The 24,417-nt window shown below is 41.3% G+C and overlaps 2 protein-coding genes across 8 annotated transcripts in view; one reads left to right on the top strand and one right to left on the bottom strand.

The window, feature by feature from the left end:
• gramd1a (GRAM domain containing 1A) overlaps nucleotides 1-11,381 on the top strand; it is a 39,417-nt gene extending 28,036 nt beyond the window's left edge. For 5 of the 7 annotated variants that reach the window (XM_084051725.1, XM_084051729.1, XM_084051727.1 and 2 more), the window contains 8 exons: nucleotides 836-957; nucleotides 1,790-1,932; nucleotides 2,388-2,491; nucleotides 3,750-3,980; nucleotides 4,463-4,547; nucleotides 6,399-6,506; nucleotides 7,386-7,506; nucleotides 8,782-11,381. In XM_084051725.1, coding sequence (XP_083907851.1) covers nucleotides 836-957; nucleotides 1,790-1,932; nucleotides 2,388-2,491; nucleotides 3,750-3,980; nucleotides 4,463-4,547; nucleotides 6,399-6,506; nucleotides 7,386-7,506; nucleotides 8,782-8,883 — 1,016 coding nt within the window. In that variant the 3' untranslated portion in view covers nucleotides 8,884-11,381. The remainder of the gene's footprint in view (nucleotides 1-835; nucleotides 958-1,789; nucleotides 1,933-2,387; nucleotides 2,492-3,749; nucleotides 3,981-4,462; nucleotides 4,548-6,398; nucleotides 6,507-7,385; nucleotides 7,507-8,781) is intronic. The other 2 variants (XM_084051726.1, XM_084051728.1) reach the window with 1 other exon arrangement.
• A 3,975-nt stretch (nucleotides 11,382-15,356) lies between these two features.
• scn1ba (sodium channel, voltage-gated, type I, beta a) overlaps nucleotides 15,357-24,417 on the bottom strand; it is a 14,814-nt gene continuing 5,753 nt past the window's right edge. Inside the window, exons 3-7 of the mRNA XM_084051766.1 lie at nucleotides 21,061-21,227; nucleotides 18,450-18,687; nucleotides 17,084-17,225; nucleotides 16,223-16,294; nucleotides 15,357-15,482 (exon numbers count right to left, since the gene is read on the bottom strand). Of these exons, the coding sequence (XP_083907892.1) occupies nucleotides 16,228-16,294; nucleotides 17,084-17,225; nucleotides 18,450-18,687; nucleotides 21,061-21,227 (614 nt within the window). The 3' untranslated portion in view covers nucleotides 15,357-15,482; nucleotides 16,223-16,227. The remainder of the gene's footprint in view (nucleotides 15,483-16,222; nucleotides 16,295-17,083; nucleotides 17,226-18,449; nucleotides 18,688-21,060; nucleotides 21,228-24,417) is intronic.

The following is a 24,417-nucleotide window of genomic DNA, read 5'->3' as shown; positions in this document are numbered from 1 at the left end:
GTTTTTCATGGGGTATGGATGTTGGAGTGTACTTGGTACTTCTTTTCAATTTAGCCTATCTGCTTTTTTTCAGATTTCATAACTACATTGCTCTTTTGCAGAGTCTAGTTGCGGACACCATTTGGTTATTCATGCGTCTGTCGTCCTCCCCTCTGGGGACATACTGTAGGCGCCACTGCATCGCACCGCTAATGAGCTTCCACAGTTATTGTTTACGGCGTGTTAAACAACCCTACGTCACTTGTCAGCCTATCGTTTGTTTCTCCTCTGTATTTTCATGCACTCCATTCTTTGGCTCAACAACACATATTCAGGTCACTGGGGCGTCGGGCCATAATAATTCTAGAACTCTCTTTCATAAATGCTGTGGAGTGTCTTGCCCAGAAACCATGGCAATAGTGAGTTGCTCATTTTGCTGTAGTTTGCAATTGATGCATAAGGGAAGGGGAAGCCATTGGAGTTCACTCAGTTGGTGTTCTCCCCGGTTGGTGCCCCAGCCAGCCTGGGGTGGGGGGGTGTTGTGTGAATGTAATTGGGGCATTTCTTTCTTTTGTTTTCTATGAAAGTGTGGACTGACCCACTCTTTTTCCGCTTTCTTTTCCCTCGCCACGTCTGCACTCCCTTACTCCCCTCACCGTATCCCACTACACTTCATTGATAAATTCTCTATCTATTTCTCAAACTCACTCTCGCTCTCTCCCTCTGTAACACCATCTTTTGCTCTGACTTTCTCCTCTACTTCCCCGTTCTCTCTTGCTACTCCATTCCCTCTCTGTGTCTTATCTCTTCCTACCCATCTTGCTCTACTCACTCTCTGTGTGTCTCACTTTCTCAGATCTGTCTGTGGGGGAGTGGCAGGAGGACGGTAGCAGTGGGAACACCAGCCGTGTGCTGAGCTATACCATCGCCATCAACAACCCGTTGGGCCCCAAGACCGCCCCTGTGGTGGAAACACAGGTCAGTCACTGAGAGAAACACCAGGCCTTCAGCCACTTTCGTCGCATGGCCTACATATGTGCGTGGTGGAGTTAAAAGCATATACTGGATTGGTGCTTAGTAAACGCTACACGATGGTTTAGAGGTGTTCATTTTCTTTTCTTTCCTTGGTTTGTTTTTAGGGTTACTGCTTGAATATTATTCTAGCCTAATAGGAAGGAAATACTGTGGATGTTCATGTAGAAGGGCATTGGTGTTGTTCTATTGGTTGTTTGGTAGCTGAAAACTGATTAGGTAGCATTATTACTTAACTGATCCCACTGTGGCGAAATGTCTTGGCAGTGATGTAGTGTTTCAATAGTAGACGGCACACAGAGAGCATGATTGAAGACTCTGATCGCTTCAGTAACATACAGAAGCATCATTGTCTGTCTGTGTGCTACCGGGAAGCCACACAGCTAGCTCATGGTTATGATTATGGCTGCGAGTTTAACTATGTGAGTTTTTATAATCGACTCAATCGATTAGTGTGATTAACCACCTTAAGTCCTGTTTATACTTCGTCATACAACGCTGTCATGCAAGAAAATGCTGATTTACAAGCTCACATTGCGAAACTTTGTGATCTTGTTCATTGGCTATTTTCTATATTTTGGAAGATTGTTGGGGAAAAACATTTCAATTCCCCGTCAAAATCGAATTGTTGCACCCCTATACAGAAGCATCAAATGGTTGAACATGATTGTCTGTCTGTGCTGCTCATGGTTATCAATATTATACCTATGTGGTGGTACTGGCTGTTTTTTCCCATGTTGTGCTGTGTCTCACCTCTTCCTCTGTACCCTGCTCCCAGACGCTGTACAAGAGCAGCGCGCGTGGTGAATGCTACGTGGTGGACTCTGAGGTCATCACCTCAGGCATCCCCTACCAGGACTACTTCTACACCGTCCACAGATATTGCCTCACCTCCATAAACAAACACAAGAGCAGGCTCAGGTATGTTTGTTTTGTCACATAATGGGGTGGGGGCCGCCCTGGGGGCTAATTGCGAAAGTTCACAACGTGTCACGAGCTTGTAGATCAGATATGGGGGCCACAGCCAGAGGCTATAGCTATTTGGTGGTCCCTGGCATGGAAAAGTTGGGGAACCTCTAGCATGGGCTAATGCATAACTTATGCGTCAGCGTATCAGCTCTTGTTTTGTTTACTTTTTTCCAGTTGTAGATTATTTTTTTCATTCAAAGCGTGTGAAGGCTTGTAAGGCCTGTCTGTGAAATGTCTTCCTCCTACAGTTCATAGTGGGAAAATGTAGCTAGATTCTGTTTCAGTATAATGGCCGCTTTATCTCACATCACATCACATCACCACTTCCACCCCCACTGACAGCCATTTCTGACCACAAAAACATTGCTGCTGCATGGGCTGACGCGTTTGTTTTTCCCTCTTTACAGAGTGTCGTCAGACATCTGCTACAGGAAGCAGCCGTGGAGTCTGGTCAAAGCTCTGATAGAGAAGAACACCTGGAGTGGCATTGAGGAGTACTATAGACATATGGGTGAGTCCACCCTCCCGCACGTGTAAAAATGCGTCCCATCAAACTTTCAGATGCTGTTTTTCTCCAATGGGGGAAGAATGCTTAGGATATTTACTGTGATCTCTCGTTCTTCAAATATATAATCCTTGGTTTCTGTTGTGTGTAAACAATAATAGCAGATGTCCTCAAAACACCACCTCCAGTAGCTGTCATAAGAACGAAGGGAGCGCTTTATGATCACGGCACCAGAGCCTGCTGTTGCTCGCCCAGCTGCAGCCCATCAAGCCTAATTTATGCTCCATCCCGCGAATGTGTCGTGCGCAGAGAACGGCCGAGAATAGAACAATTCCTGAAAAATGAACATTTTGGAGTTAGCTAGTTTCTGCCCGACAGCAGAGATATTTGCAATGTGGCTCTCTGGAGTGAGAGTGGAAATATAGCTGCCCTCTCCATCATCAAAGTTGCCCACCTCTGTCATAGCCTCTAGTTATTATCAGTGCGTCACAAGCCCGTGCTATCGATGGAGATCTGTGCTGGGACATGGAAATCCATGTTCAAACCCTTTTGAAATGCCAACATTTTTAATGTCCCCTTCTTAATGTCCAGAAAGTGAATGCCCCCCTTTGACAAATACTAATTGTTCCAATCTGAGAGCTTCTAAGCCGAAGTGTAATCATCCATCCATAGGCTTGGACCAAGTCATTTAACAGTCATTATGGTTTGTCAATATCTTCTGGTGTAAAAGTACATGATTCTTCCCCAAATTTAACATGTTTAATTTGCCAACTTTCTTTCTTTCTTTCTAGCAATTTTTTTCTCTGGAAGACATATTGTTAAACCCCTCCTTTTGATCCAAAAAATGGTTACTAATTGAGTCCTAGTATCTATTGATCCTAGTATCTATATTGAGTACCCTCAAGCCCTTTTTTATGTTTAATGGGGGGTCTTGTCCCATCTCACACAATTAGAAAGAAAATGGATCTGAATTCCATACCTGTGTTCAAATGAATCCCATGTAATCATTTAGTCACAGGCTCTTGCTAATACTTTTGATTGGTTAAAGATACACACTTAACCACTTTGACTTAAAAAAAAATCCAGCTGGCTCACAACACGTCCCGTCGCACCGTGTTGTGAGGTTGTAGATCGGCTATTTTAGTTGCTTTCGCGCAACACTCTTTTACAACGATGTAGGGCATTCATTTAAAAGTTGAAATATGGAGATGCAATATTTCTGCCCGACAATATGTGACTAAATGTTTTCCCTCTGCTTCTCCAGAGAGCGAGGTATCCAAGCTGGAGACGCTGCTTCAGACGGAGGTTACCGTAGTAACCACGGGGGAGGTGGCGGACGTGGAAACGACCAAGACGCCACCCTCTCTGCGTCGGCGCAAGCGCGCCAGCTCCCGGCGGCAGGGGGAGAGGGAAGGGACGGGTGTAGGCGCTGGAGACCGAGGAGAGAGGGTGATCGGAGAGGAGAGGGACAGGCGTGAGACCAGTAAGTCAGCAGGTTAGCCCTGGCCAAGTTCAGAATTTGATTATCGTCGTAAATTCTCCCCTCAGAAAGGGTGTTATAGAACACTTGTTTCTCAACTTCTGGTGTGCACCAGGGGTCCAAAATGGACCCTTATGAGTCTGTAACTCTGAGAGTGTCCTAATGGAACCATTTGTTATTTTTATCTAAAATACTCTTTTAATTTGTCTACGTTTGCGCTATCAGCAAGTTTGTAACTTAACTTTGAACTATAACCAGCCCTCATTCTGTGCACCTTCTTTTATTGTAAAAAAAATGTAGCTGACTGGTAAAAATGGCACGTCTTGACTGTCACTGTAGCCAGTGGATAAGATGTTTGTTTCCTCTCCTGGTCATGCATTAAATGGCACAGCACAAGGAAGTTACGTTTCTCTTTATGTTCAGTGCTATACTGACATCTAGCGGTAGTATGTGGAACTGCCAAACATCACTGAACATCCTGTTTTTGTGTTTTCCAGGTGCTCAATACATGAAGCTAGGGGAACGCTCAAGTAGCAGAGGACAGAACAGTATATCCACCATCCTTCTCATAGTCAGCTTCATGTAAGTTGTAGGGTGTGTGTGTCTAGAAGATGCTGGCCAAAGATAATCTCCAACCCCTTTCTTTTATTTTATTTTCTTGACTACATATCAAGCAGATGAATATTTTGATGTTTTACTTGGTTCTCGAACACATGACGAACTGAGGAAGATAGACTTGGGGCGTTGGAGATGATCTTGCAGTGAAAGTGATTGTGTGTGTATATTCTTCCTTGCCCTGGGATTAGGTGATGATGCGTGTCTGCCCATTTATTATTAAGAAGTCAATTCTTCCTGTTAGTTTAGTCTTTTGCCCTGGTAGGAGTCTGTATTATCTTTTCTGCTGTCTTGCTTTTATCCACGTCTGAATGTGTACTTGTTCAGACATGGTTGGATATCTCCTCTGCATACTAACAGCTGCTCAATACCTTTCCTCGTCATTTCTCTCTCTTTTCTCTTCTCTCTCTTCTCTTCTTCATGTGCGTAGGATCTGTATCAGGTACTGTACACGAGGCTTTGATATTAACTACATTCACCTCAAACGATTCATAACAGAGTGACTAAGTGCTGAGTGAATTGACGAATGAATGAATATTTCCCGAAAGTCACTGAACTCTGAGCCATTCCTAATGTTTCCATCCATTGTACAACACCTGCATTTTAGTCTTTCTTATTATTATTTTTTACATTTTACACTGCTCACTCCTTACACCTAATTGTTTTTTTTTAAACAGAAGCATTCATTGCATACATATCCACAACATATAGCATTGCATTGCCTCATATAGATCCCAATTAAGAAAAAACAGTAACATGACAAGTTTGTTTTTGTCCCCCCACCCCCACCCCGTAAAAAAGACAAGTCGTACAAGAAAAAAGTGAAATAAGATACAAATAAAAAGAAAAACAACAATACACAAACCCCAAAACAGGAATAAAAAATAAAAAAACATTAGTCAGCTGAACCATATAATCTACAGTGCAATCCGCAGGAAAGCACTCCCGTCACGACACCATAATAACAATACATCACCAGACCTCACACAATACCCTATTCTGGATTGAAAGGAAAGTTTATCCTCTGTAAATGGAAGGACTTATTCGGTGGAATCATTCAGGGACAGTCTAATTTCCTACAGTTTTAAGAAAATACAGGATATCTCTCATCCAATGAGTATGGGAGTCAGGAGATTTCCAATTCAACAAGATTAGTCTTCTAGCCAATAAGGAGACAAAGGCCATAGCATCCTTCTTAGCTTTAGGGAGGGAGGGGAAAACCCCAAACAATGCACCTACAGCACATGGTTAATAATAATAATAATGCATTTTATTTGTATTGCACTTTACATTTGAAACAAACCTCAAAGTGCTTCAGTACATAATAAACAGATGAAGAAACCGTTTGCAACATAATCAAAAAGTCTAAAACAGGATTAAAATATGTTTAAAAACATGTTTAAAAAGGAGAGACAGGGTTATTAAAACCGGCTTAAAAAGCTAACCAAATGCTTTGTTAAAATGGTAGGTTTTTAGTGCTCTAAATAGTGGTTCCATATTTTCCCCTGATATCTCAAAATTTCTGTCCAATAATTGGAGGGATGGACAAAGCCAAAACGTATGCATGCACGTATGCAAACGTCTGACGGAGCGTGCTGACATCTACAGTATCACAGGCTAACGCTGCATTATCATAAATTCTAGATAAGCAAGCCTTGGTATAATAAGTACGATATAGTACTTTACATTGTATACGAGAATGTCTCGCACAGAAGGAAGACCCATGAACACGCTTCCTTACATTTGAATTTTTGACACATTTTTGACTTGTCACACATAATTTAACATGGTCTTCTTCTCTCTTCTTTCCATGTTAAGTCTGGTGGTGCTGGTTGCCCTCAATATGCTGCTGTTCTACAAGCTGTACTCGCTGGAGAGAGCGGCTCATACACTGGAGACATGGCACTCCTATTCTGTCGCCGACAGGTAAACTCAAAAGACCATTGATCATATTCACACGGCAGACATTTTGCTTTTACTTCATACTCTGACCTACTACTCCTACCCCAAGTATATGAAGTAATGGCAAAATGTGTCCAAAGTGCATGGTCAATTAGGCATAATGGGGAGTGCGTATGTACCTGTTAGTCCTCAAGCTTAGAATAGTTCTTCTATTTCACGCAAAAGATGTGAAATGGAATAACTTTAAATGTCATTAAAGTCAAATGGGAAAACCTTAAGATTTTCAGGAATTGATTGATTTTTATTTGATGAATTAAAATACAATACACAGATTAGGTACTATATGCATATTACAATATCCTGACAAACACATGACTTATTTCCATCGCAGTCCTGTAGTCACAAAAACTCTGACGGATAATCATCATTGAGCTAATCATCATTGAGATATAATATAATATAATATAATACACCTTTTATCTCCTGGAAGAAATCATAAATATATTGTAAGAAATACTCATGGAAAATCTTATCTCTGAGTACTGACAATTTTGTACTGTACCTTTCATTGTCTGTTTATAATTTATATCGCCACTGTCAAGTGGAAACCTTGTATGTCCAAAGTCATTACTTTGCAGGAAAACGAAAAAAGAACCCAGCATTCCAGTGATTCCAATCTAGTTATTGGGCACAGGCTCTTACTACTTTTCATTGGTTAAATATTTATACAAATCCAGAGAAAGGCTTTTTTTGCGACTTCCGCTACGAAGTATAAAGTAGTCAATTAATAGTCTTTAGATAATTAATTAACGAAAATGAAATATCCAGATGCAAGGTTTCTGCCAGACAGTGATGAAATATTGTGTAACCTAACTGAATGAGTCATGTGAGATGTGGTGTCAGTCCTCTGCCCCAGACAGCAGGGGAGTGGGCCCAGGTCTTACAGCTCCAGAGACAGTTCCATCAGGCTCAACTCAACAAGTGGCAGCAGATCCTCCAGTCCTCTGTCACACTGCTTGACCAGGTGAGTGTGGCAAGTGTTATACATGTGAGCACACAGTAAAAAAAAAAACAGTGTCAACCACCTAAAACCTATTTTCCAAATGCTTCTAAATCTTTTTCTCCCCATTATCGTCAATATAGTCCACAAAGAATTCCACAGAATTTCACCTACTTACAAAACAAACATAGATCATATCCAAAAGGCATAGATCACCAATGTTATCCCAAATCTTTGTAGGCTATGGCTATGGCCTAAGAATATAACGATAATAATTACACTGGCCTTATCAATCCATGCACAATACAAACCGAACCAATTTCATTCTCAAAATGATTTGTAGAACTTCAACTTTATTGTCGCATCACAAGTTTATACTGTAGGTTTAAAGGAGTGGGTGAAATGATTTTCCGTACAAGCTCCCAACGATGTTCATTTACAAAATATAGTCAAAGGAAAAAGTTGGATAACAATAAACATATACAATAAATACATGTGTGCTCAAAAAGAAATATAAACGAGACCGGATATCACTGTACTCTGTTGTGCAAGTAAGAGACAGCACTAGCAGCAGATATGAAACATGTGAGCACTACATAAATGATGATGCAGCAGCAATGGAGTGTATTCATAGTCATACATAAAGTGATAATGCCCGCGTGACAGCCTACACAGTAAGACTGACATGGCGACAAGGCTTAGCGCTCTATCGCCTGGTTGACAGAATGGAAACTGTTCTATAGAGTTGACATGTGGCTTTTGATACAAAGGTATTGCCTGCCTAGCCTGTCTGCTTGCAGCGGCATGAACAGATTGTGGCTGGTGTGGTGAGTGACTTTGTTCCACTGCGCACCGCTTCTCGTATACATCCTGCTCAGAGGGAAGCTCACCTTCGATGATGTGCTGCGTGGGCCATCCGTAACACCATCTGTAGCTTAATTAATGTACTTTGTGCTCAAGGGCGGTGCCGTTCCCACACCAGGCTGTGAAGCAGGATGTTCTCGATGAACCAATAAGCACCTGGAAAAAAAACTAATCCCAGCTTTTGATTTTTGTTTATCAATATCTTAAATTGATTAAATAGAATTCACCATAGGTCTGCTGCAGATGTGCTAAACAAAGCAAAACGCTCACAATGTATGACAACAAGCCAGTCAGAGAAAGCAATCTCATGGTGCATCCAAAATATTTTTGACTTGGGAGTGGGTTGAAAGACTTCACTGTAGTAAATCAGCATTTCTTTGTCTGTATCTCTCTCCTCCCTGTCTCTCTCTCTCTCTCTCTCTCTCTCTCTCTCAGATGAAACAGTCTTTAGAGAAGCTCCACCATGGCATTGTCATTCCCGAGGCACAGCAGGACCTCCCCACAGACCCCCCGGCAGAATCCATGACCGAGTCCTGAGCCTTTCGCCTCCTTACAGCACCTCCCCTCACAGCCTGGCCTTAGAAGAGCCCTGCCTATAAATAGACCCTGCGGAGTGACAGGGGAGGATGGCTGTGATGGCACGAGGGGGTGGAACGGGTCAGGTTGGGGTCTGTCCACATCAAAAACAGGAAGTGACGTGCTGGAACTAAGTTACCCATAACTCTCCTGGCCTGAGAGACTTGAAGCGGTGACGTTAGCCATCTGCCAATAAAAAAGAAAATCTATCGCAAACATTCAGACTGGAAGCTCTCAGGACTTCAGCAATAACATATAGCTGCAGCTGGGTGACTCAGCCAGTGAGTACTGTATTAAAAAGGCTACAGAGCCATTCACTCCCCACAAACCACTGAACTGCTACCTAAAGTCTACTCACCCCACCCTTCACACAGACTTCCAAGGGACATTTCAAAAAGGCCAGCTGCATTTCAGGGTGAATTGAACTCAAGCCAACTTCATTTCAGTACTCCCAGCGGGGCAGTGAAAATGCACTTCACGCAGACCACCGATTTCAAAATGGACGCTCCTTTCAGCCTCTGGGAGTGTGTCAGAAATGGAGCGGCTCAGCAGGGAAGGGTAAGGGCACAGTGATTCTTGGAAGTGGGAGGTTTAAGTCGGTCCTCCTAGTCCTGGGAACAGAAGATACTCGTGGCCCTGATTTCAAGGCTGCTGATGAGGTCTGACTCTGCAAAGGGTCTGATGAGACCACCACATATCGGTCATATCGGTGGAACACACACATGCGAGGAGAGAGAGTCCCTGATGGGGAACAGGAGTCTCCCAGTGATCCCTCTCTTTCCTCGTCCCTCCCTCATTTTCTCCATGGGGGATTTGTTCCTTGCCTTGATCCCCATCAAAGATGCTGCATCTTCTGTGTGTATGAGGGGTTTAGATTTGAGGCTTTTAAAAAAAAGATGTGGATTAAAAAACAATCACACTCCATATCCATATCCCACTCGCTCTGTGTTCCATGTGTAGTAGCCATTGTAGAAGTTTTTTTTTTTTTTTTTTATGGCAAGCTGGCCTGTGCTGGTGCTACACTTTTGCTCAGTCCTATAGAGGAATAGTTATAGGCCGTACAAATCTTGCTTTGCCCTCACATTGGCCTTTGATAGTGATGAGGAATGGTCTGATACCACAAAAATAATTTTGTGTTGCAATATAATGATTTGTCTGTCCACAAAGCATTTTCTGTATTTTCTGACTGCAACACTGTCAATCGGCAAAGTATAAATTTCTTACAATGCAGGACAAATGGATGAAGGGGGACTTCTGCAATGGCTACTTCTGCAATAGATTTTTATTTTTTCATTTCATAATTTCAATGTCAGTCTGACCGAGTTGTTCATCGGGACAGTGAGCTGCTGGTGGGCGTTGCCTCGGACCGTTGCAGTATTTATTACCAAACGACTTTTTGAACTTTCAAAAAGAAAACTATGTCCTTTTCACAAGAAGGCATTTCATGGGCTTTTTGTGCTCTGTTTTGCTGTTGGACCAAGAAAAGAGCTACATGTGAATTCTCTGAATCATTATTGGTCAAGGCAATAAGGACAATTGTGATTCTAGTACTTTTTGAATGTTTCGAGTAATGTAGAATATAATGATAATAATAAATTGTGAGTGTGTGTGTGTGTGTGTGTGTGTGTGCGCGTGTGTAAATATAGGGGGCAGCAAGATAAAATAAAGAAGAGGTGGATTTGGACTTGCCGGACATGCGTGCGCATGAGGAAAGGTCCATGACGTTACATCCTCAAATGTTACATTTCATATTATGATTTTTATTATGAGTTGTGTGTTTTTGTTTTGTTTTTTTTGTCTGTCTATTATGGAGTTTTCTGTTTCATATTTGGTCACTCACTCTTACCATGGACTGGAGCAAGACTTGAACTGTTCAGGGTTACTGTAGACTTGACCAGGTAGAACTGTAGATGCAATAATGATATAGATGCAATAACTACTTTGTGGTCCAGCCAGGCTGGTGTTTTCAAGATGAAAATACAAAAGAATGACAGAAAATGGACCAACTTGAGGCTTGGTTGAAGGAACAAAAGGGAAACTACTTTTTACAGTATTCTGTTGATGTAAATTTCAGCTGACCTCGCCCATTTAGTTTTTTTAATTATTTTTTATTGGTTCTCTTTTCGTTTTGTATCGTCTTTATTTTCTAACCTATTCCCGCTGTCTTTTGCTCCTCTCCCGAGTTGTAAAGCTATTCACTTTCTACCCATTCCCTCCGTACTCTCCATCCTGCTCTGTGACCATCTTAAAACATCTCTTTTGTACGTCGGCGCATTCTTCTCATCTTTCAACCCCCTCCCCTTCCTCTGTGTGCTCCCTCGCTCACCTCCACCCTCCCTCTCATTCTCCCCCCTCTCTCGTCTCCTGTGCACTGAATAACAGCTATGGAAGCACGTGGGCCCTGCTGTGCACGGCCAGTCGTGGATAACGACAGGATGTAATATTTATTGTGGGGGGTGGGTTGGTGGGCGGGTGGTTGGGGAAAATGGGATTAAGAGATGGATGGAGATGGGGCGAGAATATCATCTTAAGAATTTATTGTACACAAAGCTGTGGAGAGAAATGAAAAGTCCTAAAATAATCAACGATTCCTTGTTCCATGAGTTTTGTTTTTGTGTGTGTGCATGTGACTGACATAAGTGAGGGAATGCAAAGGAGACTGATCTGTTCTGTGCATTTTCTCTAACTGGTATTTAAAGAGAGATTCTGTTCTCATTGAGTCAACAGAGTGTTTCATAATCATTCCCAGCTAGGCCTGAAGGCCGAAAGCAAAGGATTATGTTTTCACTCCTGTGACTCCCATCTGTCCGTCTGTAAACGGCTCATTTCGGGCACCGCTGGACAGCGTGAAACTTTGCAGGCAGACTCCTGGGCACCACAGAAGAACCTCTGCTTTTTCAAATTTGCTAGTTATAGTGCCACCATGAGGGCAATGTTTGGTACACCTCATGTGATCAAGATGTAACTGTTAGATTTTTTCAGATTCCAAGAACGGTTTTCCAAGAATACTTTTACTTTAAAATAGTTTCAAAAAGCTGCTTTACTCGGCGGGGGGGGGAGAAATGCTGAAATTTGGGGAATGGGGATATAAGATTTCTGCCCGGCAGTGATTATATATCAGTTTCATTAGAATGAAACTGACATGCTCCACAAGTCCCCCACCCCCCCCCCCCCCCTCACCACAGTGCTGCTGAGGCCACCAGATCCCACTGCTTCCTCTGATCCCAGGCCAGCTGCTCTCATGCTGTTCAGTGGCCGATATTGCAAGAGAGTTGTCCTGGGCATGTCTGAACTGTGAGTATGCGAATAGTGAACATACTGTACGGCCACCTGCCTGGTTATACTGTATACAGGCTTTAAAAAATAGGTATAATCCCAGTTTGACCCTCTCTCGCGTGTTGATAGCACAGCTAACGGTCACTCTTTGATGATGGAGGAAACATTTATTTTAAGTGCAAGTTCCCAGATCATTACAACACAAGGCTGTGGATATTGTAAAACAAACACACACACATACACACACACACACACACACACACACACACACATACACACACACACACACACACACACACGTATGGCAGAAGATTATTCTACAAATTAAGCTGATTAGGTTGTGACAACTGATGCAAGGATTAGGACTTATAAACAAAATCTTCCCATGACCTTTATTTTTAGATCACATTTTGGCAAAAATCATCTCCACACATTTAGAGAAAACCAGTTATTCTTTGCTGAAGAAAATCCGTGGACAAAGTAGGCTGTTATCCAGAGCAATATTTTCATTTAAAGGACCACCAATTTTACATGTATCAGATTAGGCCACAGATCCCCATTTGATAAGATTTTTATCTGATACACCAATGTAAAAAAAACCTGTTAAGACATGATTGGTCTGATATGGTCTGTCATATGTTTCAGAATTCCTACTATGTACAGTTAGGAATATAGAGATATTTTTTAAATATCAAAATGTAGCTTGCCCCCCCCCCCCCCTGTTGAGAGCAACTAATGATCAAGAGCATGCTTGCTTGGTCAGCAGGATAATGTAATAAAGACCAGACATATCTCAGGAAAATGTTGTTGCAGCTCGAGTATGATTAGAGTATTTAATACTCGGTGTTTCACCCTCCCTCAAGCAAGCTCTAGACCCCATGGGTTGGAGCGATGGTTGGGCTCTAATTGGTGGTTGTAGTTGCAAAACCCATTTTGAAGGCCTAAAAATGGGTCTGAGGGCCTATGCATGCAAGATGGCAGTGTTATATTTCGCTATCTAGTGATAGCCAAGTGTAAAGAATTGCCTGCCAAGGAAGTGGAGAAGTGTAATGTCACATAGAAAAGGTAGTAAAGATTTATGTAAAGCTTTCCCATGTTCCATAGTCAGTCGGCTCAGCAGGTCTATGCCGGGACAAATGAATCGCACTACATTAACTCCTCAGTCAATACTCTGCATCTCAATGAACTACTTAATGTAGTTATACATTCAAGTCCCTTTGAGGCCATGGTCAATCAGAAACAGATGGCTCACAGAAATATTAAATGTGTCCTATGTTAGAAATATCGGTTATAATTACAAATTAATTTGTCATTCATATTTACACTGATTATATACATAATGAGTGAGGTGTTACTGTGTCCTTTATTTTCAATCGTATTGTAAAGTGAAAAGCATGTTAACGTAATAGTAATGATATCTGAGCAAATAATGTAATCAGTATTTCATTAGTTATTACAAAGGGCTGATAGCCAATAGTCAGGCACAGTATGCCTGTGTTATGAGATTAACTAATTATTCATTATATAATAGTGAACAACCCCATTCTTAGTTTGCTATTACTTACTTGTTAGTAACCTACAATACCTACAATACAAGCAGTTAATTGCAATGCAGTACTAGAGACTGACGTGTTTATGTAGCACTATTCATTTTCCCTGCTTAGTCCCTGCATAGTTACCTAATAACTATGGAAGAGCAGGTCAAGTGTTAACATGTTTCCATAGGCTTTCCTATAGGAAGAACACTGGACAGGTTTGTGGTACAATTGCCCATGGCAGCTATAGCCCTTATTTTCTAAGACAGACATCTGTAGGAAGGTTAAGCCACATTATAGCTTACTGCTTCATTACCATGCCTCCAAATTAAAGCTTAATTTTTGGTCTGGAGTGAACATATCAAGTGGCGCACACAGGGTTGTGGTTAGCGGTAAGTATTGTCTTTTCAAATGTCACAGGAAGTCACACGTTGACTGCAGCCCCTATGTTTTGCTTGTGAGGCAGGATGCTGTATATGAAAGCTGTTCTTCATATTAGCAGAGCAAAACATTTTGGTAGTTGTTTGCAAAAGCAAGGATTCTTTCTCTTTTTTTAGAGCTATGAAGAAAAGTACAATCTGGTGGCATTAATAAATTGCAATGTTTGAGATTGTTGAGTTAATAATTATGCAAGTGACTTCTCTGTACCGATGTCAGATTTAATTACTCAGTGTAATTTAGAGAATAATTAAATCTTGAATGAATGAAAAAAAAAAAAAACATACAAAACATACTGCCTTTCTTTTCACTCTGTTGTGAAAATTGGTTTTCAACAGTTACTAACTCAAAATCAGAAAATGATTATGATTGGTCTTTCAAAAAGTCTACTGCGGTGGTATTTCCATTAAATAACTTCATGATGCATGTGTGAACAGAGGTGCTTTGTGTGTCAGAGTTTATTCCCAGAGAGGAAGACTACAGTAGGTCACACTTTGGTAGACACTAGTGCTTTGTAGACAGATGCTGTTAAACCAGACCTGACGACAAATGCATACAATCATGACTTGAGAAGTGTTAACCACTGCAGTGCTTTGGTAAAATGGACCTGCTAGTCGCTAATCTAAATGTGCAATATTTTTGCAGTTTCCGGGGGTGTAATCTACAAAGGTTGAATTCTTTATTTTAAACATCTGATTAAGACGAATGAGAAGGTTGCAATGTACTGCGCAAGGTATTGAGTGATGAAAAATGATGACACTGACAACAAATGACCCAAACTGAAGTGAAACTACATAAAAACTATATCCAGAGAACACGCGATCAGTGGTTTTGATAGGCTTTCTAAGCATGCAAGTGGTGAATATACAATGTATACCATAATCAATATATGTTGATGTAGAAGATAACCTTTGCATGATTACACAACTATATACAGCTCTCTCTCTCTCTCTCTCTCTCTCTCTCTCTCTCTCTCTCTCTCTCTCTCTCTCTCTCTCTCTCTCTCTCTCTCTCTCTCTCTCTCTCTCTCTCTCTCTCTCTCTCTCTCTCTCTCTCTCTCTCTCTCTCTCTCTCTCTCTCTCTCCTGTTGAACAACAGCCAATTCAGTTCCATTCTGTGACCGAGAATAGAATACAATTAAATCCTTCCTATCTCTTTTGCAGAAAGTCATGAAGAAAATCTGTGAGAGGAGTTTGTGTCCTGCGTGGTCCTCATCTTTCCCCATCGTTGAGAAGAGGGTTGTCGGAAGTGAGTGGCAGTGATGATGGAGATGTGACACTCCTCAAACTTTTAGATCTGTTTTTTTTCGATCTGCAAGAAAGTTCAAAACAGAAACTGTCAAAACAATAATCAAATTTAACTACTCTACAGCATGTTTTTCTTTTCAAAACTAGTGTTTAACAGATAATTAAAGGACCACGTCACCAATTTCCAACCAATCTTCATGTAATTGGTCCTCACTAATGCTCATTTTAAGATGGTACCATTTCTGTCTACTCGGTCTGTGTCTCAGAAGAGGGCTGTGGACAGTTCAGAAACAGGCCTACCAGTGACACCATCAAGTATGGTCATTTCAAACAAGATTTCTACCTTTTTTTCTGTCTTTTTTTAATTTACTTAATCCAAGATGAATGGCTGTAGTTTCTATTAGCTTGGTATTACCATGGATAATGTTATAGGCAGGTTTCTGAACTGCCCACAGCCCACCAATGAGACGCAAAGTGAGTAGATGGAAATTGTATGATCTTATAATAAGCATTAGACCAATTATATGAAAATATAAGGTTGTAAATGGGTGATGTGCTCTTTCAAACAAAAGGAATAAACAAAACAGTAAATAAATAAATATACTATACTTTTCTTTTTTTTAAATAGGTTGACTGAACAAATTCAAACAGTAGAGATAATGTAACAGCCTGCCTTAAGAAATGTCCAGTAAGTAAACATTACAGTTGAGTATCCACCACACAAACAAGATAATTGAACAGAGGAAAGTGCAGCCAAGAGACAAATCTGAAAAAAGAAATCACATACAGAAAATACAAACCTACCAGGGCTATTCTGCCACCTGCACACCTGCACAATTATCTTTACTCTCCGATGCTATAGCTAAATACTCCGCCCTGAGAGAGAGAAAGGCAGAGGGAGAAAAGTACAGAGGCAGGTGGAGGAATTTAGTGTGAAAGTATGAGTAAAGTATGAAACTGAGACAAACAGTGGTTCTCAAACATTTTCATGTCAAAGACCCCTAAATTGATAATTGATATACATATTTGGCTGCAGACCCCCATCTGAAAAGATGTGCCAGTGACCATAAGAGTTTTCCCACAATCAAAATGGTCATAAAAAAGCCGATCTACAAGTTTGTGAGCTTGTAGATAGCTATTTTCAAATATAGCCAAAGTATAAAATTAGGGTTACATATGTTTAAACTGTCCTTCATTTTTCTGGGGACCCCCTGGATCCCTCCCTGGACCCCACTTTGAGAACCAGTGAGTGCACTGAATAGAAACAGCATTAGTGTGAAGTCATTTCAGCAGAGAAGAGAAAATAGAAAACTTAAAAAAAAAAAAAGATTTATACAGGCTCTCCACTACTCAAAGAGTGTGGCATGCAGGCGGAAACGAGGGTGAAACAGGAAGGAGGACGGTCAGGACATTTGGACGGCCCAGTGTGATCTGGACATGAACAGGACTGGCCCGGCTAAGAGGCTGGCAGGGATGTGCGTATGTGTGCATGTGTGTGTTTGTGCGTCTACACGTGTCCATGTTTTGTGTACTTGCAGTATGTTTGCATGGGTATATTCCTCTGTGTGTGCTTGTGTGTCTGTATCAGCGTGTGAATGTGAATGTTTGATTTGCATGTTTCGTGTGTCGTGCATGTAGAGTGCTGTGTTTAAATGTGCCACTCACGCGCTCTCTCTTAAGGCTTCCTCTCCTGCTGCTGATATCTTTTTGTAGCAGTAAATCATCTCCACTAAAAGCCAAAATTGCAGCCCAATGATGGTGACGTACATCATGACCTCAGACAAGATGGATGCCATGCTCCGGGTGCCTGTATAGAGAGAGAGAGATGATCAAAGATCAAAACACGGTAAGTAAGTAACAGAAATAAATGAAGGCTGGCCTGGTATACATATTTATGGCATTAAAGGATGATTTTCTGTTTAATAAAGCGATACAGTAGATCGTTTTTAAAACCAATTGATGCAGTTACTGTATCGTTACGGGCCTAATTTTTACATAGAATGGCTCATATATATAATATATATATATATCTTTTTTTTAAGTTCTCCAGCATGTTGCTTCAGATCAAATAATTCCTACTGTGTGGCCACAGGGGGACAGTGTTCTGCTTGAAATGTCACTATTTCAACATTGTTTCCAATCTTTACTCTGGCTGGTGAGAAATACCTAGTCCTAGAATAATGGCAGCATACTACAGTCAGTAAAGGTCCACACTCTCTGGTGGACACCTCCATTAATAACCATAACTTGTCAAATCAACCATGCCACATCAGTGCTTTGGAATTTACTTTTTGACTTAAGGAAACTCAGTTATAATCATACAATAATAATACATTTTTATAAGCATACAAAGAGTCTGGTAATGAACACACATTTGTGGGTCCATCATTAATGTGCCCTTGGTTTTGAATTATCCAGTTAATACTGTATACCAAAAGAGTACATACATACAAACATACAGGTAGGTAGCAATCCATCTTGAGTGCAGAAATGATAAAACAGACCAAAACAAAAATACCTATTCCTACACACAGTTTACCTTCAGCTCATTTGTGGTCAATATTTGTGTCTGGGAAGTGGGGTCATAACAATGCCACCGTTTTTCCTTTTTTCGTTTTTCTCCTTTATAAATACAGTATAGCTATTTGTTGATGATATGTATTTATGTGTTAATAATCTATGTTCTGTTGATTAATTGAATACATAGGACCACAATGGAAAGTCCCCAGGACTACCTTGTGTTATTATTTAGCCCAAATGTTTTACTATACCTCCAGTCCGTACTGTTTACATTCATTCAATCAATCAAAAAAACCTTTCCAAGACATTGTGAACACAGTATTTGACTCACCCAGACACATGACTTAGCCAATTGTCATTTAACCCCTGGCCCATTTAAATGTTTAAAAATACAACGTTTGACATTATACAACACCCTTTGCAACAGTACATATGTGGTATAAAGACCTATTGTAGGATTCTATAAAAATAAAAGGCTTTTGGAGAATATCCCCCGGACTCAAATGCTTACGTTCTGGCACCACTCTGAGTTTGACGACCTTGGTGGCATTGGTGTTGTACACATAGGTCCCGAAGTTGAGGATGCGATTGAACAAGCAGCGGTAGGTTCCTGTGTCATTGAAGGTCACGTTGAGGATGTAGATGGAGCCGTCTTGTAGGTCATCGGTCCGCTTGCTGCCGTTCCAGGCTAGGCGCTCATAGAAACGTTCATCCAGGATTTCACCCTCCTTACCCTCATAGCTGTAAATCTACCAGAAAGAAGTTTTGGATCTGTTACATTGCATATGGTTAGTCATCGTGGTGTGCTAAGCCTACTGCCCTATATCTCTCTGTCTTGAGTTTCTTATTATACCCTACCTGGTAGGCTAGAAAAATAGTTCACGGTAAGTAAGTAAATATTAGACTAGTACAAAGTCTAATATATTTAGTCAACTAAAATGGCTGAACATGTTGGACTTTGTAGTTCATTGGGCATTGTTCCTAAATGAAGTCAAACCCGTCAAGAACAGTCAATTGGTCACAAAACAATAATTTATTATTTCACCATCTGAACAATTTCTTAATGCAAGAGTAAAGGCAAATAATCTGGCATCATTTAAGTTATAAAATGCATAGCTCTCTACTCAATGTGGCACTGTTTGGTTGTCTCTGATTTAATTAGGCCGTAGAGCGATTTAATTGAATATGCTAACTGCCTGCCTAACTGGTGACCTCTGGGCTCTCTGTGTCAATATCTTGGGTATCTTGGGTCAAGGATCTATCTAATCCCCACCTGTCCTTGGGTTTTGTTTCAGTACAGTCACACAGCTGGTGTTGCTTTTCCTGGAGTGTGGAAGAGCACATAGCTCATCCATTTCTGGCTATTTATTCTATTTGTCTCTGGGTGTGATAAAGGCCTGACTAGGCTTTCGTAGCCGTGTGTTTGTTTTCACGTGCTTCTCACTTGTCAGGTGTCAGGATGTTTCTCGGCATATTTCACAGCGATTGTACAGGTGTCGACACACGCCCTATCCAGCCTCGATCTGTACCCCCACCCCCTCTCTGAAAAGGCAGTTTGCGTTTCAGTTTCCACGTTAAAAGAATAGAAAAACAGCCATCAACACAACAACCACCTCCCCCAATCCACCCCACCAGCCACTCATCCTTCCTGACGACTCACCCAGCACTAGTCAAGGCTCCAGACCTGACCACGGCACTTTCTGCTAAATTAATGTAATCTCAATGACACTAATGAGACTCTCATCCACTCTGACATAATGGACTGCGGCTTAGGCAAGGCAATGAGAAGGTTTTCCAGCTGACACAGAGGAAAAGAGCCTGCCATGAAAGATGCATGGCGCTGCACTCTCTTCATGATAAATGCATGGCAGTCATTTCACCAAAAGGGAAGAGGAGACGACAAAACTCTGTTCCACTTAGCTGTGTATAAGTGGCTCCTGTTATTGAGTTGTGTTTTCAGGTGTCATGTAATCGGTTGAAAGACACATGGGAATGAGACAGCTGAGTTTACTACCTATCAGCATTCATTTACATTTGAAAAGACAACATAAGCGTTTGATTCACCTCTTCCATATATATCTGTCATTATTACACGGCTTGGTTGAATGCTTGATTCTGATTGGTCAATCACTGAATTCAGCTGTGTGTTATTTCTGGATAATGACCACTGAGCTCAATAACAGACCTCTGTCTAATCAAAGGCTCAGAGCACCTGGCGGTGCTGTTTGATTTGATGCCGTATCCAACATGACAGCCATGTAAACAAACGCACAATGTCATTTACAGCTAAACATTGCTCTCAAGAATGTTTTGAAAACATTTGAAGCGAGAAATAGACAATGCAGTAACCGAGAATGTATTCTATTTGATCAACACTTTCTGTCTTCCGAGGCAACTGTGTTGTGTTGTGCTGGACGGACGGCCGCACCTGGCATAAATTAATGGAATACTTTCATTACCTGGCTTCGCCTCAGGGTTTAATCACCCTGTCAGGATTTATTTCTCAACAATGACCGGCTCGCCGTCAACTATCCATTGCGTAGTAAACAGTTGACTGTAGTTGCATTTACCACCTTATTGGCAAGAAGGCTAATCTTACTTAAGTGGAAGGAGAACTCTCCTCCTACCTTCAATCACTGGGTTAATGATGTTATGAGTCACCCGAAGCTAGAAAAAATATCAAACATTCAATGATAGGTTCAATGGCCAAGTTTTATTCCAAATGGGAACCTTTCCTTGTTTATGTGCACTGCATTGATGTTATATCATTAGAGTGATCTGTTGGTCTTGCTCTGCATTGAATGCCTATTCTGATGTGGAGTAACCAATATGGTTATTATTGTTATTATTTACTTTTAATGTGTGTGTGTGTGTGTGTGTGTGTGTGTGTGTGTGTGTGTGTGTGTGTGTGCGTGTGCGTGTGCGTGTGTGTGTATGTGTATGTATAAATATATACTATATACTTTGATTTTATGTATTCCATTCTGTTTTTATCGATTCATATCAGATCCAACCCCACAAGCCTAAACTTCACGCCACAACTTCACAAGTAGCTTTGTGAGGAGGCTACTCACTAAACACATCTCTGAACATCTCTGTCTTGAGAAATAAGCTATACTCACATGAGTGTCCTCTTTCTCATCTACAGCCTTGAAGTACCAGTCAACAGTGGCGGTCGCAGGCACCTCTCCCCTCATCTTACAGGAGATACAGCCCATCTTGAAGCCTCCTTTGTACACGGCCTCTGTGGCCGAGTCGACTTCCACGCAGGCACCATGGCACAGGGAAACTAAAGTATGACGAAGATGGGCGAGATGTAGTTAGAAAAGGGCCATTTTGGTTTTCCTCTATTTCTACAATGATTTCTTTTCAGGTGGTCAATGGTCATCATCCTTTTTTTTTCATTCAACCTTGGATGCTGATAAAAGGAAAAGCTCTTGTGTTTTCCAATAACATATTACTTGCAGGCAAACTGGCTCAATTTTACAAAACGATGCTAATTGTTGTGATTATTTGCGTGCTTAATCCCATGGGCCATAACATGCTTGTTTTATGGAACAGGGCATAGCGTTTACTCTTTTTTTTATTTCCACTCATTTCATGATATTGCTTGTCTTGACTTTGGTTCATCATTTTAGTTTTTGGGGTGTTTTATATTTAGACGATTTCTTTTTTGTTCACTTGAGAAACTGAGGGGAAATAAACAGATTGCAATGAGCAATACTCTTCTACATTTCCTTGCAGCGTTTCCTCCAGAAACTGAGCTAAATTCATATATAGAAGCTTGAGTCTATATATGTCATCAGCATCATCATCATCATGACACATAACTGCTCATCGGCCATAGAGAAACACACCTGTAACTCCAAGAGTTTCTCTCTCACACTGCACCCTGCTGTTCCCACTGAGGCCTCAGCATCGATCTCAACCAATGATCTTGTGCTATTTTCAACTTTGTCCTCTGTGGACGCTTTTGATTTGATTCATAAGAATGGGAGGGGGTAGGTTGGGTGAGGGGAGGGGCAGGAAACACATAACAAAACTGGTCAGAGGAACTGTGGCTCTGAAAAATCATCCGTAGTTTGTCTGAGATTGATAAAGACTGCATCATCTGGTACCTTTATATGCTAATGTATGAGACGTTTCTTTTTGGAGTAGTTTTTTCCTTTACAGAACTCGCTGGGATGCAAGTATTGCAGCATATTACGTTTGTGAAATAGCATAATAGCTACACTCCAGAGAAGGGGGGGCAGACAAGGAGACAGTATTTACTTCTAACATATACTACACTAGCCGAATCCAACTATTTTCAAGGTAAGTTATTTTTGGTGAGTGACACTGCCGTGCGATTAAGTAAATATGACTTAAGGAAGTTATGGGAGTGAAGGAAGAGAAAGAAGGAAAGACTTAGAATAGACTTTCTATTATAACTGCTATTTCTACCAAAGCAAGGAGAGGCAGAAGGGACGAGGTTTCTGATGCACTGGAGGAGAAGAGAAAACAAAGAAAGGGAAGAGCAGAGAGGAGAAATTTAAGAACACAACACGACACAACAGCTCTTAGGCAAACAGGATTTGCAAACAATTCAAAGTATTCCTTTTAGAACGCAAGAAGGTTCAGACATTATGTTATGTTTATTTATTTGATATGGACATCACAATCACATTGGACAAAACCAGATGCATTGTTTAAAGTGTATATAGCACGAGTGCTAATTTTCAACACCTTCCACAGGAAGCTTTTCTAAAATCACTAGAACGTACATTTATTCTTAAAAAGTACTTTACATAAAAGTCAATTTTACAACTTACTGTCCAAATTGTAAAAACCCCACACTACATCTCATAACTAAAGCACGTTTTTTTTTTTTTGCAAAAACTGTTTGATCCAAGCTTACAAGACAATCCCATCACATCAACTTACACTACACAAAGAGAGCAAAACACAGAGGTTATGGAGAAAGAGAAAGTAGAGTAAAGATAGAAAGGCACAGATTGAAACAGGAACTTGGATATTCCATGCATATAAACGCCTATAAGGGTTTGAGATGGCTGGTATATTGACTGCTCACAGAGAGGGAAGTGGGATCTCGAAAACAGACAGAGGAAAGGACACACGAATTACACAGCCACATGTGTGACGGACAGCTCATCCAACAAATGGCAAATAGGAATGCCATACAGAGACAACGGGTGGGTGCATTGTTGCTGCAATAAGGCAAATAGAATGGCACATTGTTAGAGAGAGAGAGAGGAAGGAGGGAAGACGTGATACCAAACCAGTGGCGTCCCCAGGATTTACATTTAGGGCAGGCGCGATCCCCCCCCCCCCCCCCCCCCTCTATTACCCCAGAAAAAGAAATTTCAACTCAATCGAAAATCGGCGAAAGTGCCAGTTTTCAAGATGTTTTGGCCATTATCTCTGGAACAGAAGGTCCAATTTGCTCAGTTCAAAGCTTGTTGGATGCGTGACTTTGAGGACATTAAGCACGATATGACACCTTTTCGGGTTATTCGTTTTTTTTAGGGGAGGCGAGATCTTAGTTGGGCAGGCGACCGCCTGCCCTGCCTCTACAGTGGGTACGCCACTGTACCAAACACTGTAGCATTACAGTATACACAAGTGTCAAGCAATACAAGACAGGTGGCAAGGCAAAGATTTTCGCATGGGCAGCAAAGATGCTGCTGATTGCTCACTGCTGAACCAGCAAGCTGAGTAGACGGGACAGGTGAAGGCACGACAAAGAAAGAGGTTAAGGATAGAGTGTTCACAAAACACAGCGTGCAATATTCAAATCCATTGCTTAATCTGTGGATGACTGGTTTTCAGGGTTATGCAATGATATTCCACAAACTGCAGATTAGGAGATTTTACTGATGGGGCGGGGTGTGGGCTAATCCCTCATATCTGCTACGGTATATGCCCCTCGGACTGCCACAGCAAAAAAAGAAAGATTTATAACCTAAGCTGCACAAAACGATAACCCGATAACATACAGATAGGGTGGAGGTTATTTGCTTGAACCAACTTCAGAGACAGATGAGGACAAAATCCGTTTCCATGCTGGTGTTGCCACCTGTGTACACTGACGCATGCATGGACACGCACACACATACAGGACAGACAAGTACACACACACACACACACACACACACACACACACACACACACACACACACACACACACACACACACACGCACACGCACACAACCTGGGGAAATGCCAAGCATCCATGACATTTCCCCTGACAGCAAGCGAGCAAGGAACTTTCCATTCGAGTGAGTAGGCCTACAGTAGGTCTGTTCCATTTTACTCCACAAAGCTGTCACATCCAGAACAGCTGTCACATCTAGTGAAGTGACAGCAGTAGCAACAACAAGCTTTGGGATTTGTTGACTTGACTCTGAGCTCCAAATGGGCATTGTCATCTTTCGTTTATCCATGTTACATCTCTTCCATCTCAACAGTCTGGGTCTTC

This window comes from Gymnoscopelus microlampas (genome assembly GCF_963454915.1).
Source record: "Gymnoscopelus microlampas genome assembly, chromosome: 3".
In the NCBI taxonomy this organism is placed as follows: domain Eukaryota; kingdom Metazoa; phylum Chordata; class Actinopteri; order Myctophiformes; family Myctophidae; genus Gymnoscopelus; species Gymnoscopelus microlampas.
This window is presented reverse-complemented; position numbering and strand designations above follow the sequence as displayed.